Genomic DNA, 19,411 nt, shown 5'->3' with positions numbered 1-19,411 from the left:
TTCTTTGGCTGAATAACCAGAATTGGGATAGCTGGATAATATGTTAGTTCTGTGCTTAATTTTTGGAGAGATTTCCATACTGTTTTCCACAATGGCTATACCAGCTTACATTCCCACCAGTAGTTTATGAGGGTTTCCTTCCATGTCCTTGCTGACATTATTTGTAGACTTCTTGATGATAGCCATCATGAAAGGTGTGAAGGTGATATCATATGATTTTGCTTTGCATTTTCCTGATGATCAGTGATGTTGAGCATCTTTTCACGTGGCTCTTGGCCATCTGTGTATCTTCTTTAGAAGGATGTTCATGTGTTCTGCCCATTTTTAAATTCGGTTGTTTTTTTTGATACTGAATTGTTTGAGCTCTTTATATATTTTGAATATTAATCCCTTACTGATCATATAATTTGCAAATGTTTTCTCCCATTTTGTAGGTTGTTTTTTTTGCTTTGTTGATGGTTTTCTTTGCTGTACAAAATCTTTTAAATTTAATTATATGCCATTTATATATTTTTGATTTTTTTTTCTTTGGCTTAGAAGACAAATCCAAAAAAATATTGATACAGTTTGTGTTAAAGAGTGTTCTCTATGTTTTCTTGAAGTCTTATACTTTCCAGTTTAACATTTAGGTCTTTAATCCATTTTCTTTTTGTAAGTAGTATGAAAAAATATTCTAATTTTATTTTGTAAAATAAATGTAGCTGTCCAGTTATCCAGCACCACTTATTGAAGAGACTATCTTTTCTCCTTTGTGTATTCTTACTTCCTTTGTCATAGGTTAATTGATATAAGTGTATGGGTTTATTTCTGGGTTCTCTATTCTGTGTTGATCTGTGTGTCTTTTTTTGTGCCAGTACTATGCTATTTTTTTTTAAACTTTTAATTTTGTATTGGGGTATACCAGTTAACAATGTTGTAATAGTTTCAGGTGAACAGCAAAGGGATTCAGCCATACATATACATGTATCCATTCTCCCGCAAACTTCCCTTCCATCCAGGATGCCACATAACATTGAGCAGAGTTCCATGTGCTGTGCAGTAGGTCCTTGTTGGCTATCCATTTTAAATACAGCAGTGTAGTACTATGCTGTTTTTATGACTGTAACTTTGTAGTATAGTGTGAAGCTAGCACCCCAACTTTGTTCATTTTTCTTAAGATTCATTTGGCAAGTCAGTTTTTTGTGGTTCCATATAAGTTTTAGGGTTGTTCTAATTTGGTGAAAAATATCATGGTTATTTTGATAGGGATGGCATTAAATCTATAGATTGCTTTGGGTAGTATAGTATTCATCAATATTACTTCTTCTGATTCATTTCTTCAGTTTCTTCAATTCATTTCTTCAATATCATCTTCAATTTCCTTCATCAGTGTTTCATTTTTAGAGTCTTTTACCTCCTTGGTAAGTTAATCCTAGATATTTATTGTTTTTGATGCCGTTTTAAACAAGATTGTTTTATTGCTTTTTCTCTCTGGTAGTTCATTATTAGTTTATAGAAAAGCAACAGATTTCTGTACATTAACCTCGTATCTTCTAACTTTACTAAATTCATTTATTCTAATAACTTTTTAGTGGCGACTTTAGGGTTTTTCTATATGTAGAGTCATGTCATCTCAGAGAAGGCAATGGCACCCCACTCCAGTACCCTTGCCTGGAAAATCCCATGGACGGAGGATCCTGGTAGGCTGCAGTCCATGAGGTCGCTAAGAGTCAGACATGGCTGAACACCTTCACTTTCACTTTTCACTTTCATGCATTAGAGAAGGAAATGGCAACTCACTCCAGTGTTCTTGCCTGGAGAATCCCAGGGACGGGGCAGCCTGGTGGGCTGCCATCTATGGGGTCGCACAGAGTCGGACACGACTGAAGTGATTTAGCAGCAGCAGCAGCAGCAGCAGCAGAGTCATGTCATCTACTAATAATGACAGTTTTGTTTCTTCCTTTTCAATGTGGATGCATCTTATTTCTTTTTCTTGTCTGAATGCTGTGGCTAGGACTTCCAACACTATGTTAAATAGAAGTGATTGAGAATGGGCATCCTTTGTCTTGTTCCTGATTTTAGAAGAAAAGCTTTTAGCTTTTCACCACTGAATATGATGTTAGTTATGATCATGGGCTTCCCTGGTGGCTCAGTGGTAAAGGATCCACCTTTAGTGCAGGATACTTTGGGATTTGTTTGTTCTTCTTTTTCTAGTTGTTTTAGATTATAGTTTGTTTGAGGTTTTTCTTACTTCTTGAGGTAGGCCTGTATCACCATAAACTTGCTTCCTAGAACTGCTGTTGCTGCATCTCAAAGATTTTGGAATGTTGTGTTTCCACTTCATTTGTCTAGGGTATTTTATAATTTTCTCTGTGATTTCTTCATTGATTCATTGGTTTTTATAGTAATGTGCTGTTTACTCTCTACATGTTTATGTTTTTCCCATTTTTCTTTCTGTAGCTGATTTCTAGTTTCATACCATTATGATTGGAAAAATGCTTGAAGTAATTTCTATCTTACATTTGTTGAGACTTGTTTTGTGACCTGGAATATAATCTGTCCTGGAGAACCTTCCATATACACTTGAAAATAATGTGTTTCTGCTTTTATGGATTGGATGTCCTGTAGATGTTTGTTAAGTTCAAGTAGTCTAATGCATCCTTTAAGACTGATGCTTGCTTGTTGAATAGACTTTTCTTTTTTATAGCAGAAAAATTGGGCAGAAAGCACACCTCCCCTCAAGTGGACCTCATTATTATTATCTTGTACCAGAGTAGTACATTTGTTGCAATTAATGAACCAATATTGATACATTATTTTATTAACAATAATCATATAAAAGAAATACATACTACAGTTCTTGTTAGTGTTTGAATTTTACAGTTCTATTGGTTTGATAAATGCAAGTTATCTACCTTATTATTATCATATAGAATGGTTATACCACCCTGAAAGTCCCTTGTGCCCCACTTATGTATCCCTCCCTTACTTTATTTGAACCCTGGCAACTACTGATCTTGGCCCTGTAGTTTTTGCTTTTCCAGAATGTCTTTTATCAATAGTTGCTGCTGCTGCTGCTAAGTCGCTTCAGTCTTGTCCAACTCTGTGCGACCCCATAGACGGCAGCCCATCCGGTTCCCCCATTCCTGGGATTCTCCAGGCAAGAACACTGGAGTGGGTTGCCATTCGTATATTATGTTGGCTTTCAAACTGGCATCTTTGACTTAGAAATATACATTTAAGATTCTTCCCTAACTTTTTAAAAAACTGAGTATAATTGACATATAAGGAGGATGTATTACTTTCAGGTATACAATATAATGATTAGGTATTTGTATGTATTGTGAAATGATCACCATAATAAGTCCAGTTAACATCTGTACCATACATAGTTACAAAATTTTCTTATGAGAACTTTTAAGATTACACTCATAGCAACTTTCAAATTTGCAATATAGTATTATTAACAATAGATAGGATGACAGGCACTACACCCTATGATTAATGTAGTTTATAACTTCAAATTTGTTTCTTTTGAGCATCTTCATCTCTTTCACATATATTGCCACCTTGGCAACTACCACCAGACTATTCTCGGATTTAATGAGCTCATTATTTGTTGTTTTGTTTTGATAGTTTTTAGATTCCACATATAAGTAAGCTCATCCAGTATTTGTGTATCTCTGACTTATTTCACTAGCATAATTCCCTCAAGTTGCGTCCATTTTGTTGCAAATGTAAAGATTTTATTCTTTTTTGTGCTGAGTAATAGTCCATCGTGTGTGTGTGTGTACACATATACATAGAAAAATACATACCGAAATTTCTTTATTCATTTATTAATGGACACCTAGGTTGTTTCCATATATTGACTATTGGAAATAATGTTGCAGTGAGCATGGTGGTGCAGGCATCTATTTGAGTTATTGATGTTGTTTTCTTTGGATAAATACTTACATGTGGAATTGCTGGGTCATACGATAGTTGTATTTTTAATTTTTTGAGCATCCTCTATACTGTTTTCTGTAGTGGCTGCACCAATTTTCATTCCCACCAACAGTGCACAGGGCTCTCTTCACATCCTTCCCAGTGTTTGTTATCTTTTTGATAATAACCATTCTGACAGGTATGAGTTGATATCTCATTGTGGTTTGATTTGCATTTTCCTGATAATTAGGGGGCATCTTTTCACATACATGTTGGCCCTTCTTATGTCTTCTTTGGAGAAATGTCTGTTCATGTCTTTTACCTATTTTTAATTGGATTGTGTATTTTCCTCCTGTTGAACTATATGAGTTCTTTGTACATTTGCAATATTAACCCCTTATCAGATACATGACTTGAAAATATTTTCTCATTTTCCATATTGTCTTTTCATTTTGTTGATGGTTTCCTTTACTGTGTAGAAGCTTTCTAGCTTGATGTAGTCCCACTTGTTTATTTTTACTTTTTTGGTCATTGCAACGACCAGAGTCAAGGAACCTCTATGTCTTTTTCTGACATGATAACTCATTTCTTTTTATTGCTGTGTAGTAGTCTGTTGTATGGGTACACCACAAGTTTGTTTATTCATTCAGCTGTTGAAAGACATCTTGGTTGATCTAATTTTTGGCAATTATAAGTACAGATATTATAAATATTTGTGTGCAGGTTTTGACTAGATGTAAGTTTTTCATTTGTATAAATATATAGGAGCATGATTACTGGAGGGTATGGTAAGCCTATGTTTCTCTTCATGAGTGTTAGTAGCTCAGACATGTTTGACTCTTTGCGACCTCATGGACTGTAGCCCACCAGGCTCCTCTGTCCATGGAATTCTTCAGGCAAGAATACTGGAGTGGTTAGCCATTCCCTTTTCCAGGGGATGTTTCTGACCCAGGAGTCAAACCCAGATCTCCGACATTGCAGGCAGATTCCTTACTGTCTGAGCCACCAGAGAAGCGCTTCTCTTCATAATAAACTGCCAAATTGTCTTCCAAAGTGGCTGTACCATTTTTGCATTCCCGTCAGCAGTGAATGAAAATTCTTGTTGCTCCACATCCTCACCAGCATTTGGTCTCGTCAGTTTTGGATTTTTAGACATTTTAATTAATTAATTTATTTGGCCATGATGTGTGGCTTGTGGGATGTTAGTTCCCCAACCAGGGATTGAATCTGGGCACTTGGCAATGAGAGCTTGGAGTCCTAACTGCCAGACAGGCAGGGAAATCCCAAATTTTAGATGTTTTAATAGGTGTAGTATCTCATTTTTGTTTTAATTTGCAACTCTAATGACATGATACTGAACATCTTTTCTTACACCTATTTCCCATCTGTGTATCTTCTTTGGTAAAGTGTCTATTTAAATCTTTTGCCTACCTTTTAATTGGGTTGTTTGTTTTCTTTCTAAAAATAATTTTATTTATTTATTTTTCACTCTGCTTCTTTGTTGCTATGAGAGCTTCTTCCTAGTTGTAGTGAGTGGGGGCTACTCTTTAGTTGCGATGCATGGGCTTCTCCTTGTGGTGGCTTCTCTTATTGCAGAGCCCGGGCTCTAGGCACATGGACTTTAGCAGTTGTGGCACGTGGGCTCAGTAGTTAGAGCTCCTGGGCACTGGAGCACAGACTTAGTAGTTGTGGCACACGGGTTTAGTTGCTCTGCAGCACGTGGCATCTTCCTGGACCAGGGATCAAACCTGTGTCCCTTCATTGGCAGGCAGATCCTTTACCACTGAGCCATCAGGGCAATCCCATTTTCTATTTGCTTATGTTAATGGGAAACAATAGATATAAGAGTAAGAAATAGATGCTTTAAATAGAATATTGCATAGTAAGTTAGTTTCCCTCATAATCTGCCTGAAAACCTGCCTGTCCTATCTTTTCACTGACATTATGAGTTTAACCATTCTGGCATGGTAAAATAGGATCAAGCATGCTGGTTTCATCTTGAGTTCTAATGAAGCTAGGAAATGTTTTCCATTGAAAAGACTGAGGGCTAAAAATCAGCCTCACCCATGTCATAGCACTTACCATACAGTATTATCTTTGTCCTTCCCCCTCATTGGTCTGTAAGGATCTTGTGATTATGATTCTTTTTATATCCCCAGCATTTGGTGCAGTACCTGCTACCTACAAAGCACTCAGTGAATGTTTGTAAATGAATAAATGAATCCCAGACAATTACTTTATTCAATAAGCACTGAGTGTCTCACTGTGCTGGGTGCTGGTTTATACTAAGATCTGTATTCTCATGTAAAGATTAGTGGGAATAACCAAAAGCAAACAAACAGAATTGCAAATTGTGATGAGGCCTATTTAGGAAATTAACAAGGAGGGATACTGTATAAGAGGGACAGGGGGAGGAAGGTCTGGGTAGTCCTCTGAGAAGTGGCATTTTAGGTGATATATGAAATTTGTGGAGTCAGTCATCAAAACAGGGAGCAGCATGCTTTAAGAAGAGTGAACATCATAGACACAGTCTCTAAGACAGGAAAGCACCTCTTCAAGAAACTGAAAGGAATACAGTGTGGTTAAAGTACAACAAGTAAAAGAAACCACATAAAAAGAGCTTAGAGAGGGACTCAGGGAATAGATCATTGGGCTTTGCAGATTATGTAGGGAATTCAGTGAGCAGCCATGGCGATGCATGAGCTCACCTAGGGAAGAGTGGACAGACGGAAGAGAAAGGGCCCAGGCCTGAGCCACTGAGGTCAAATGGAGAAAAAAAACTCGGTATAAGTGACTAAGAAAGAGTGGCCAGAGAGCCAGGTAGAAAACAAAGAAAATGTGTTGTCTTGGAAGTCAAAAGAAGAATGTAGTTTGTCAAAGGATGGGGACTATCACCTGTATAAAATGCTGATCAAGGTCAATAAGATGTGGACAGGGAAAGGACCATTATACTTGACTACAGTAGGGTCACTTATAAAAGCTGTCTTGATAGAGAATGCTTTTTTCTATTCTATGAATACAGAAGCAGGATGGCTTAAAAATGGGGAATTGGTTGAAAATGGAATAAGAAGTGAAGGGACTGAGAGATCCTTTTCAGATTTTACTGTTAAGGGAGAACAGAAAAAATTGGAGCAATTATTAAAATTTGGAAAACTCAACAGTGGCCACAGGACTGGAAAAGGTCAGTTTTCATTCCAATCCCAAAGAAAGGCAATGCCAAAGAATGCTCAAACTACCACACAATTGCACTCATCTCACACGCTAGTAAAGTAATGCTCAAAATTCTCCAAGCCAGGCTTCAGCAATATGTGAACCGTGAACTTCCTGATGTTCAAGCTGGTTTTAGAAAAGGCAGAGGAACCACAGATCAAATTGCCAACATCCGCTGGATCATAGAAAATGCAAGAGAGTTCCAGAAAAACATCTATTTCTGCTTTATTGACTATGCCAAAGGCTTTGACTGTGTGGATCCCAATAAACTGTGGAAAATTCTGAAAGAGATGGGAATACCAGACCACCTGATCTGCCTCTTGAGAAATTTGTATGCAGGTCAGGAAGCAACAGTTAGAACCGGACATGGAACAACAGACTGGTTCCAAATAGGAAAAGGAGTTCGTCAAGGCTGTATATTGTCACCCTGTGTATTTAACTTATATGCAGAGTATATACCATGAGAAACGCTGGACTGGAAGAAACACAAGCTGGAATCAAGATTGCTGGGAGAAATATCAATAACCTCAGATACGCACATGACACCACCCTTATGGCAGAAAGTGAAGAGGATCTAAAAAGCCTCTTGATGAAAGTGAAAGTGGAGAGTGAAAAAGTTGGCTTAAAGCTCAACATTCAGAAAACGAAGATCATGGCATCCGGTCCCATGAATTCATGGGAAATAGATGGGGAAACAGTGTCAGACTTTATTTTTCTGGGCTCCAAAATCACTACAGATGGTGACTGCAGCCATGAAATTAAAAGACGCTTACTCCTTGGAAGGAAAGTTATGACCAACCTAGATAGCATATTCAAAAGCACAGACATTACTTTGCCAACAAAGGTCCGTCTAGTCAAGGCTATGGTTTTTCCTGTGGTCATGCATGGATGTGAGAGTTGGACTGCGAAGAAGGCTGAGCGCCAAAGAATTGATGCTTTTGAACTGTGGTGTTGGAGAAGACTCTTGAGAGTCCCTTGGACTGCAAGAAGATCCAACTAGTCCATTCTGAAGGAGATCAGCCCTGGGATGTCTTTGGAAGGACTGATGCTAAAGCTGAAACTCCAGTACTTTGGCCACCTCATGCGAAGAGCTGACTCATTGGAAAAGACTCTGATGCTGGGAGGGATTGGGGGCAGGAGGAGAAGGGGACGACGGAGGATGAGATGTCTGGATGGCATCACTGACTCGATGGACGTGAGTCTGAGTGAACTCCGGGAGTTGGTGATGGACAGGGAAGCCTGGCGTGCTGCAATTCATGGGGTTGCAAAGAGTCGGACACGACTGAGCGACTGATCTGATCTGATCTGATTAAATGAAGGTGGTGATTATGGGTGAATTTTTTTAAGGATGGAAGATACTACTGTATTTATATAACTTCATGAATGATCTTCTAGACAAGTTGTTTTAGACGAAAAAGGAGATTAATCAAAGGAAGAGAAAAAATTTTGAGAAGGCCAAAAAGATGACATTTGTGCATTTATTGAATGTTAGGTTTTCAACAAGGGTAAGAAAGAGTAGGTAGGGAATTTTTTTTGTATTTAGGTAAATTTTTGTATTTAGTGGTGAAAGCATTAAGAAATTTCTAAATCCTTGGCTCATATTTCATATTGAAAATATAAATATTGAGAGAAGGTGAAATAGGAATAGATGATGAAGGTTTCAGAAAATTGTTAGTTATTTTGGAGTGGGAAAGTAAATCCTAGTAGAAAATTGAAATTTTCATAGCCCTATAAAACTTTGTATTAAACTTTCAGCCAAATTGTACTAGTCCAATCCATTCTTGGGATAGGGTCAGTATTTGTCTTTGGAGACATTTTTAACTTGTTACATTGTCTTTGCAATAAAAGCACTTTCTATTGGAAAAGCAAGGAAAGTCCTAAAGGGCCCATCTATGTTGCCATCTGTTCATCTATTTCCATTTATTTGTTGACTCATTGATTCATTCAGTGAGCATTATTTATTGCTTACTGTTCTGTTTTTAATTAAAGAGAGGCAAAAACAGTATAAGAATGGTCACTGTATGAAAACATACTGCTCATATTTCTGTAGATGACAAAGCTTTAGTATATGAAATATAATAAGTAACAAAACAATTACAAAGTTGCAGATGCTTTGCAGTTGGAGGCAGATTGATGATGGTGGTAGTGATGGCGAGGAGAATGAGATAATGTTTTCATTTAATATTTATTCAATGTTTACCACGTGCCAGACACTTCTAAATGCTGATTATATTATCTTATTTAGTATATGTTAACTCTTTAGGAGATAGCTAGTGTTATAATCCATATTTTGCAATAGGTTTAAAATGATTAAGTAACTTGTTCAAAATCACACAGCAAATAACTGTTTGAGTTAGGATTCTAACTCAGACTCTTTGACTTGCAGAGTCTACACTCCAAAGCAATTTGCAATGGTTTTAGGAAAAAACAGAATAAGAGAATGGTGAAATTGAAGTCCTTAGTACTAGGGCCACTTCTCTAGCAACACCTGGACTATGACCACACAGTTCCTGGGCAGCCAGCTAAGAGGGAATCAGAAAGGAGCTAACATTTATTTAGTACATGCTCAGTATTTTGTTTATTATCTAATTTAATCTTTCTAGTAAACCTGTGTAAATGGTGATATTATCCCTACTTTACAGTTGAAGAAACTAAGTGGAACTAGAAACCAACCAAGGCGTTTTTTGGCTGTATAACTCATGCTTTTCCCCCATAAATGTGATGGAGAGGGTACAAATTAAAAACCCAATAGGTTTATTGCATAGACATCACCTGTACCTTTGAGCATTTAAAGGTAATAATTTTTGTCCATTGTTGTTCCTTTTTTCTCTGTTTTTCCCTGCAGAGTTGAGTGACAGTAGTTTCAATACAAAAATAAAATACTTCCCCTCAAAAAAAAAAAAAAAACAAACAAACCTATTAAACTTAATGTTATACTTTTATACACTTTTATACCTAATTCAAAAAGAAAGATGAAGAAACCCTGATTTGTATTTTGCTAGATGGCAATTTGTTATTTTAAATAAAATTATACATTAAGTTGCAAATTACTTTTGAATAACTTGACTTACAGTCAGTTTTGTTTACCACTGAGGATTTTGGTGGTGAATACGGCATAACCTTTATAAGACCCTGAATTAAAAGAACTTTAAAATAATCTGTTGGCTTACAATCTCAGAGATCAATTTCTGAAGTTTTTTTGTCCTCTGATCTTAAAACATAGCCACTTGGTTATGCTTCTTGGGAAGCTTCTTGGGAAAATTTCAATTTTCTACTTGGCAGCTGCTGTTGCTGCTGCTAAGTTCTTTAGTCGTGTCCAGCTCTCTGCGACCCCATAGACGGCAGCCCACCAGGCTCCCCCGTCCCTGGGATTCTCCAGGCAAGAACACTGGAGTGGGTTGCCATTTCCTTCTCCAATGCATGAAAGTGAAAAGTGAAAGTGAAGTCGCTCAGTCGTGTCCTACTCTTCGCGACCCCATGGATTGCAGCCTACCAGGCTCCTCTGTCCATGGGATTTTCCAGGCAAGAGTACTGGAGTGGGGTGCCATTACCTTCTCAGTAGTTAATTTCTCAAACTATAGTTGTGTTGAATTGTGGTGTTAAGAGCATTGTAATGAGCTGTTGTTTTTCAGTCATTAAGTAGTGTCTGACTTTGCGACCCCATGGATTGCAGCACATCAGGTTTCCCCATCCTTCACCATCTCCGGGGGCTTGCTCAAACTCACGTCCATTGAATCAGTGATGCCATCCAACCGTCTCATCCTCTGTCACCCGCTTCTCCACCTGCCCTTAGTCTTTCCCAGCATCAGGGTCTTTTCCAGTGAGTCAGCTCTCTGCATCAGCTGGCCAAAGTATTAGAGCTTTAGCATCAGTTCTTCCAATGGATATTCAGGATTAATTTCCTTTAGGATTGACTGGTTTGATCTCCTTGCGGTCCAAGGGACTCTCAAGAGTCTTCTTCATCGCCACAATTCAAAAGCATTGATTCTTCGGTGCTCAGTCTTCTTTATGGTCCAACTCTCACATCTCCACATGACTACTGGAAAAATCATAGCTTTGACTATACGGACAGCAAAGTGATGTCTCCACTTTTTAATACGCTGTCTAGGTTTGTCATAGCTTTTCTTCCAAAGAGCAAGCGTCTTTTAATTTGTAGCCGCAGTCACGATCCACAGTGGTTTTGGAGCCCAAGAAAATAAAATCTGTCACTGTTTCTATTTTTTCCCCATCTATTTGCCATAAAGTGATGGGACCGGATACCATGATCTTAGTTATTTGAACTTTGAGTTTTAAGCTAGCTTTTTCACTCTCCACTATTCACCCTCATCAAGAGATTCTTTAGTTCCTCTTTGCTTTCTGCTATTAAAGTGGTATCATCTGCATATCTGAGGTTGTTGATATTTCTTCTGGCAGTCTTGATTGGCTAGTGATTCATCCAGCCTGGCCTTTCCTATGATGTACTCTGCATAAAGAAGTTAAATAAGCAGGTTGACAACAGGCAGCCTTTATGTACTCCTTTCCCAATTTTGAACCAGTCTGTTGTTCCGTGCCCAGTTCTAACTGTTGCTTCTTGACCCGCATACAGGTTTCTCGGGAGACAGGTTAAGCCATCTGGTTTTCTGTTTAAGAATTTTTCACAGTTGGTTCTGATCCTCAGAGTCAGAGGCTTTAGCTTACTTAGTCAATGAAGCAGAAGGTGTTTTTCTGGAATTCTCTTGCTTTGTCTATGATCCAAAAGATGTTGGCAATTTGTACTCTGATTCCTTTGCCTTTTCTAAATCCAGCTTGTACATCTGGAAGTTCTTGGTTCACGTACTGTTGAAGCCGGAGCTTAAAGGATTTTGAACATTACCTTGCTAGCCTGTGAAATGAGTGCAATTGTACGGTACTTTGAACATTCTTTGGCATTGCCTTTCTTTTGGATTGGAATGAAAACTGACCTTTTCCAGTGCTGTGGCCACTGCCGAGTTTTCCAATTTTGCTGGCATATTGAGTGCAGCACCTTAAAAGCATCATCTTTTAGGATTTTAAATAGCTCTGCTGGAATTCCAGCACCTCCACTAGCTTTGTTTGTAGTAATGCTTCCTAAGGCCTATTTGACTTCACACTCCATGTCTGGCTATGGAATAGTAACCACATCATTGTGGTTATCTGGGTCATTAAGACCTTTTTGTATAGTTTTTTTGTTTATCCGTGCCACCTCTTTTTAATCTCTTCTGCTTCTGTTAGGTCCTTGCCATCTGTTTTCTTTATTGTGCCCATCTTTGCATGAATTATTCCCTTGGTATCTCCAAGTTTCTTGAAGAAATCTCTTGTCTTTCCCCTTCTGTTGTTTTCCTCTGTTTCTTTACATTGCTCACTTAAGAAGACTTTCTTATCTCTCCTTGCTGTTCTCTGGAACTCTTCATTAAGTTGGGTATATCTTTCCCTTTCTTCTTTGTCTTTCACATCTCTTCTTTTCTCAGCTATTTGTAAGGCCTCCTCAGAGAACCACTTTGAGTTCTTGCATTTCTTTCTCTTTGGGATGGTTTTGGTAACTGCCTCCAATACAATGTTTCGAACCTATTATGTAGCTTACTAGCTATATGACAAGAGTAGTTTTACTTCACATTTATTTAACTCGGTTAATTATGAATGAATGCTTTCATAGAATTTATGAGTTTAGATGAGATAATACATGTATGTTAAGTGCCTAGTATTCATATAGTTTCCTGTGAACTTGAGCAAGTCATTTAACAATCCAAATTCAATTTCCTCTGATAGAAAATAAGGTAATATAGCCCCAGTTCTCCCTATACCACAGAGTTATTTTGATAATGGGAAGCCTCTGAAAATGTAAATTGGTAATCATGGTAACTAGGTAGATTAATTATACCTAGTAGAAGGAGAGGTGATTGCTCTCACTTTATCTTTAACAGGACCTCATCTCTTGTTTCAGTTATGTAAGATACAGGATACTTATTGGCCATAAAAACTGGATTAGTAAAATTTGCACTGCTGGGAACACCTTTCTACCTGTATGAAGTTCTCTCTGATAGGGATTAATGAGTTCTCAAAAAAATAAATCTTGACAGGGAACTAAGGAGATTCTTGTTGCCTGGTATGAAAGGGAAAATAAAGTAAGATTGTCGGGAACCAACCCTGGAAAGTGGAAATAAGGTGCTGGAAATTGGCATGGCCAATTTTTGGTGGCCTAGTTTGATTCCCTGGAGCTGGGGCTGTGCTTACTTTTATGGTTAAACTGTGTATTTTGATCTTTCCTGGCTTGCATAGCAAACCAATGAAAGCAGCTGGTATGATTATTATTCCACACATAAGGGTAGTAAAAAAACAGAAGTGAAAGCCCAGAATTCCCAGTCTTTGTTTATTTCACCTGCTATATTGCCTCTTCAAACAGAAATAGCAGATGTTACTAATCTAAACACCAATGTTATGTGTTTGTGGATAGGAATTTTGCCTAAGAACAGCCTAGGTTTTTTTTTTTTTTTCCCTCCTATATATTTGCTTCCCTGGTGGCTCAGCAGTAAAGAATCTGCCTGCAGTGCAGGAGATGGACGTGTGGGTTTGATCCCTGGGTCAGGAAGATCCTCTGGAGGAGGGTATGGCAACCCACTCCAGTATTTTTGCCAGGAAAATCCCATGGACAGAGGAGCCTGGCCGGCTACAGTCCATGGAGTCACACAGAGAGAATGCACTGGTCATAGTAAACACCCTTTTTCAACAATACAAGAGATGACTTTACACATGGATATCACCAAATGGTCAGTACTGAAATCAGATTGATTACATTCTTTGTAGCTAAAGATGGAAAAACTATATATAGTCAGCAAAAACAAGACCTGAAGCTGACTTTTGGCTCAAATCATCAGCTCCTTATAGCAAAATTCAGGTTTAAAATGAAAAAATTAGGGAAAACCACTAGGCCATTCATGTATGACCTAAATCAAATCTCTGATGATAATATGGTAGAGATGATGAATAGATTCAAGGGATTAGATCTGGTAGACAGAGTGCCTGAAGAACTATAGACAGAGGTTCATAACACTGTACAGGAGGTGGTGACCAAAACCATCCCAAAGAAAAAGAAATGCAAGAAGGCAAAATGGTTGTCTAAGGAGGCTTTACAAATAGCTGAGGAAAGAAAAGATGTGAAAAGCAAGAGAGAAAGGGAAATGTATAACCAACTGAATGCAGAGTTCCAGATAATAGCAAGAAGAGACAAGAAGGCCTTCTTCAATGAACAATGCAAAGAAATAGAGGAAGACAACAGAAGGGGAAAGACTAGAAATCTCTTCAGGAAAATTGGAAATATCAAAGGAATATTTCATCCAAAGATGGGCACAATCAAGGACTGAAATGAGAGAAGCAGAAGAGATTAAGACGAGATGGCAAGAATACACGAAGAACTATACCAAAAAAATATTTTAATGACCTGGATAATCACGATGGTGTGGTCACTCACCCAGAGCTAGACATTCTGGAGTGTGAAGTCAAGTGGGCCTTAGGAAGCACTGCTGCCAATAAAGCTAGTGGCAGTGCTGGAATTCCAGCAAAGCTATTTAAAATCCTAAAAGATGATGCTATTAAAGTGCTACACTCATTATGCCAGCAAATTTGAAAAACTCAGCAGTGGCCACAAGACTGGAAAAGATCAATCTTCAATACTAAACAATGTTCAGACTACCAGCCAATTGCACTCATTTCCCATGCTAGTAAGGTTATGCTCAAAATCCTTTAAGTTAGGCTTCAGTAGTACGTGAACCAAGAACTACCAGATATTCAAGCTAGACTTAGAAGAAGACAGAGGAACTAGAGATGAAATTGCCAACGTTTGCTGGATCATAGAGAAAGCAAGAGAATTGCAGAAAAGTATCTACCTCTGTTTCATTGACTATGCTAAAGCCTTCAGCTGTGGATCATAACAAGCTGTGGAAAACTCTTCATGAGATGGAAATACCAGACCATCTTACCTGTCTCCTGAGAAACATGTATGTGAGTCAAGAAGCAACAGTTAGAACATTATGTGGAAGACTGACGTTTCAAAATTAAGAAAGGAGTATGATAAGGCTGTTTATTGTCACCCCATTTATTTAACTTGTTTGCATAGCTCATTATGTGAAGTGCCGGGTTGGATGAGTTATAAGCTGGAATCAAGATTGCCTGAAAAAATAGCAATAATTTCAGATATGCAGGTAATATGACTTTAATGGCTGAAAGAGAAGAGGAACTAAAGAGTCTCTTGATGAGGGTGAAAGAGGAGAGTGAAAAAGCCAGCTTAAAACTCAGTATTAAAAAAGCTAAGATCATGGCACCTGGTCCAGTTACTTCTTGGCAAATAGAAGGGGAAAAGGTGGAGTAATGACAGATTTCCTCTTCTTGGGCTCTAAAATCACTACAGATGGTGACTGCAGCCATGAAGTTAGAAGACGATTGCTTCTTGGCAGGAAAGCTAAGGGCTTCCCAGGTGGCACTAGTGGTAAAGAACCTGTCTCCCATTGCCGGAGACTAAGAGACTTGGGTTCGATCCCTGGGTTGGGAAGATCCTCTGGAGAAGGGCATGGCAACCCACTCCAGTACCCTGGAGAAGGGTATGGCAATGCACTCCAGTATTCTTGCCTGAGAATACTATGGACAAAAGGAGCCTGGAAGGCTACAGTCCATGGGGTCGCAAAGAGTCAGACACCAGTTGGTGACTGAACAACAACAATATTGACTCTTTAAACAGAAATAGCAGATGTTACTGGTCTAAACACCCATGTTGTATGATATTTTGAACAGAAATTTTGCCTAAAGACAGCTTAGATTTTTTTTCCCCTGCTATGTATTTGCTTCCCCAGTGTCTCAGCAGTAAAGAATCCTCCTGCAGTGCAGGAAACATGGGACATGTGGGTTCTCTCCCTGGGTCAGACATGACTAAAGAGACTGGGCATGTATATATTTGCTATATAGTCTTGGCTAAAAATGTTTGTTCTCAGTCAGCAATTTAACTTTCCTTATTTTTGACAGACATGTTCATCTCTTTCTTGCTTTTGAATGGGGTCTCCACACCCAGCTTTCTCAATTGCATTTTCCTTTGAAGTTTTTAGGACTTCCCTGGTGGCTCAGACGGTAAAGTGTCTGCCTACAACGCGCGAGACCCAGGTTCAGTCCCTGGGTTGGAAAGATCCTCTGGAGAAGGAAGTGGTAACCCACTCCAGTACCCTTGCCTGGAAAATCCCATGGATGGAGGAACCTCGTAGACTACACCATGGGGTCACAAAGAGTCGGACACAACTGAGTGACTTCACTTTGAAGTTTTTAGTGTTGTATTAATATGGTTTCCTGACCACAGTGTTGGTCACTATTGGTTTACTTCCTTTATACTGTGATCCTAAGTAATTTAGTATGTTCTTTTTCCTGCAGGTTTTTTGTGCTTCCTGCTGTAGCCTGAAATGTAAACTGTTATACATGGATAGAAAGGAAGCTAGAGTATGTGTAATCTGCCATTCAGTGCTAATGAATGGTAAGTATTAAAACAGGTTGAATTCACAGTTACTGAGACAGAACAAGAGAATGCCAGTGAAAAAACTCCTGATTTGTCCTGCCTTGCTCTTCAAGTCGCTCACCTTCTCAAATGTTGTAACTTTAACAGAAAAATTTGAAAATATCTTAGTATTTCAGAATTCCTGTGCCTAGTTTAATGAATAATTGCTAAATTCAGGTAAGTTTTGCAGGAAGAATGGAAATTTTTGTGGAAATCTGGTGCTACATGGCTGTTAATGTTCCTGTGAAGTAACTGGAATGGGAGTGGGGAGGGGGCTCTTGACCACTAAATTGATGAAATATTGAAACTGGGCTGAGGTTTTCCTTTCGAGGGAAGAATTCTCTTTCTAGGGAATACCTTAATGACTGAATGTATTCTTATTAACACCATGGGTCACTCATCTTGTGAAAAATAAATATTTTTAGCATCTAGGATCAAAGAAAATTGCATTTTTCTATCATTTATCACCTTAGTACCACTTAGATTTGTTATGAGGATAATGATTTTGAATTTACTTATATGGTCAAAGAATGTGGCCAGGAAAAGGTAAATATAGCTTATCCTGTGTTCACCTTTTGCAGGACTGGAAATAAATCCAAGGGCATTTTAGTTAAAACCGAACAAACCAACCAACCCCAGAGTATTCTTGTAAAAAGATAAAATTGATCAGACTATTTGGTGTTTTCTGTTTGAGTGCATCTTTGTACAGTTGCCAGAACAGTTACTAATAGACATGAAATGTTGGCATTAGATACCAGTGCTGCTTACGCCAGGATAGTGTGTCTCCTGGAGGCTGAAACTTATCTGCTCAAAGCCCCTCCTGCTCTTTGTGTCTGCATTGCTCATAGTGATGTTTTCCTGTTGCTGGCTTATTAACCTATTGCATGTTATTTAATCTGATCTTTTCTGATTTCCTATGATCCACCCAGTTTCCTCCCATTTCTGAATTCTTATAATTTTGATCAAATATGAATTCATTCTCTTTACTCTTAAGGGTCATTTTTCAGATGGTGGTTATTTCACTCAGTGATCATTTCATTTTCAGATATTTATTCACAGATAATAGCATGCTGCTTAATTATAGTACCCAATACCTCTTTTATTTGATGAGGTCTTCCAACTTGATAGCTTGTTTTTTTAACTTGGCATAGCTAAAGATGAAGGAAATGGCAGAGGATTCATATGGAATACTTACTTTTTTTATTAAGCCAAGGATGCCCTTAACAGGGGATCCTAAATTCTTCTCTTCCTGGTTTTTCCAGCATCTTTCCTCTCGCATGGCTTAGCCTGGTCTTTTACTGAATATTTAATTTGATGCTTTTCAGTGTTCCCTGTCCCTTTTTCCCTTTCTCCTTTTCTCTTCCTTCCCTCTTCCTGCCAGTGCTTTCAAAAGAACATAATTGTTGTTTCTAGCTTTGTCCTGCAGTTTGGAGGCAACAAGTATTCAAAATCTTATGGATCATTCTTTGATGCAGAATGAGATTTTTTTTTAAATGCTCCAAAAATTGGGTGATTTTATTCCTGAGCGTGTGATATTACCTGAACCTAGATAATAAAATTTATATATTTCATTTCTGTAGCATCTTTCATCCTATTTACTTTGAAGACAGTAGTTGATATGTCAGTAATTAGTTAGTAAAATTATGGAGTATATAGAACCTTAACACATTTGTGATCATTCATACTGGTTGATGGCACTTATATGATATTGGCACATTTTCATTTTCAAATGGGTCCTGTGCTTTTGAGACACACCAGAGATGTGAAATGGTTGTTCTTGCTGTATACTTTTACACAGGGTAATGATTGTACAAAAGCAAAATTCACAGAAATGTTAAGATGTTTTCTTCTGAGCTTTAGGCTTCAGAATTTTTCAAATGAGATTTTACTTCAGCTGAGAAGAGCCTAAAAATCTAGAAATGAAACAAAAAATATTGTACAACAGAGTTTTGCTCTTTTGGCCCCTGAGTTTTTTTTTTTTTTTTTTTTTTTAATGCATTAAATATTAAACCTGCCCCGCCACCAGAAATGTCTAAATGCTATCCCAACTGTAAATCTTTAATAAGTTTAAAATTATTTTACTCCCTCTTAAGAGAATGTGTGGTCCTCTGTAAAGGAGCCAGGAGCCTATCATTAACCTCAAGACTAGTCTGCTATCAGTCTGTATCAGAAGTATCATGTAATTCCTATTTGTTGCTTCCGAATAGTTTAATTAACTACATGGTCTCCTTTACTGAATAAAATCACCTGTCTCCTTAATACCTTTATTAGCTGGAAGAAAGACATACAATGAGTGTTAATGAGGAGGAACTACATTATTTATCCAATATTGTGGAGGTCTTGATGTCCATATTTTGCAATCCATTCACATTGATTGTGTCTGTATTTGCTTTAGCTCAAGCCTGGGAGAACATGATGAGTGCCTCAAGCCAGAGCCCTAACCCTAACAATCCTGCTGAATACTGTTCTACTATCCCTCCCTTGCAGCAAGCTCAGGCCTCAGGAGCCCTGAGCTCTCCACCTCCCACTGTGATGGTACCTGTGGGAGTTTTAAAGCACCCTGGAGCAGAAGGTAGGGGATCATGTGCTATTCTTTCTCTTTTTCCTCACCAAGTTCCCCTGAAAAGGTGCTGATGTGATTTTACATCACAAGTCTTTAACACACTGCAGATAAGTCCCTTGGGTGGTTATTAAAGTGGAAGAACAGGTGAGAAATGTCTTGAGACTATTTCTGGGCAAATAAGGAATAATATTGTATTGCCTAATATTTTG

General features: G+C 38.1%; 1 protein-coding gene across 6 annotated transcripts in view; it reads left to right on the top strand.

Moving 5' to 3' along the window:
- ZFYVE9 (zinc finger FYVE-type containing 9) overlaps positions 1-19,411 on the top strand; it is a 169,767-nt gene that overhangs the window by 92,556 nt on the left and 57,800 nt on the right. For 4 of the 6 annotated variants that reach the window (XM_055585901.1, XM_055585898.1, XM_055585897.1 and 1 more), the window contains 2 exons: positions 16,519-16,618; positions 19,035-19,211. In XM_055585901.1, coding sequence (XP_055441876.1) covers positions 16,519-16,618; positions 19,035-19,211 — 277 coding nt within the window. The remainder of the gene's footprint in view (positions 1-16,518; positions 16,619-19,034; positions 19,212-19,411) is intronic. The other 2 variants (XM_055585900.1, XM_055585899.1) reach the window with 1 other exon arrangement.

The sequence above is a fragment of the Bubalus kerabau genome, chromosome 6 (assembly GCF_029407905.1).
Source record: "Bubalus kerabau isolate K-KA32 ecotype Philippines breed swamp buffalo chromosome 6, PCC_UOA_SB_1v2, whole genome shotgun sequence".
Lineage (NCBI taxonomy): Eukaryota > Metazoa > Chordata > Mammalia > Artiodactyla > Bovidae > Bubalus > Bubalus kerabau.
The sequence above is the reverse complement of the archived record's forward strand: the minus strand, read 5'-3'. Positions and strand labels throughout refer to the sequence as shown.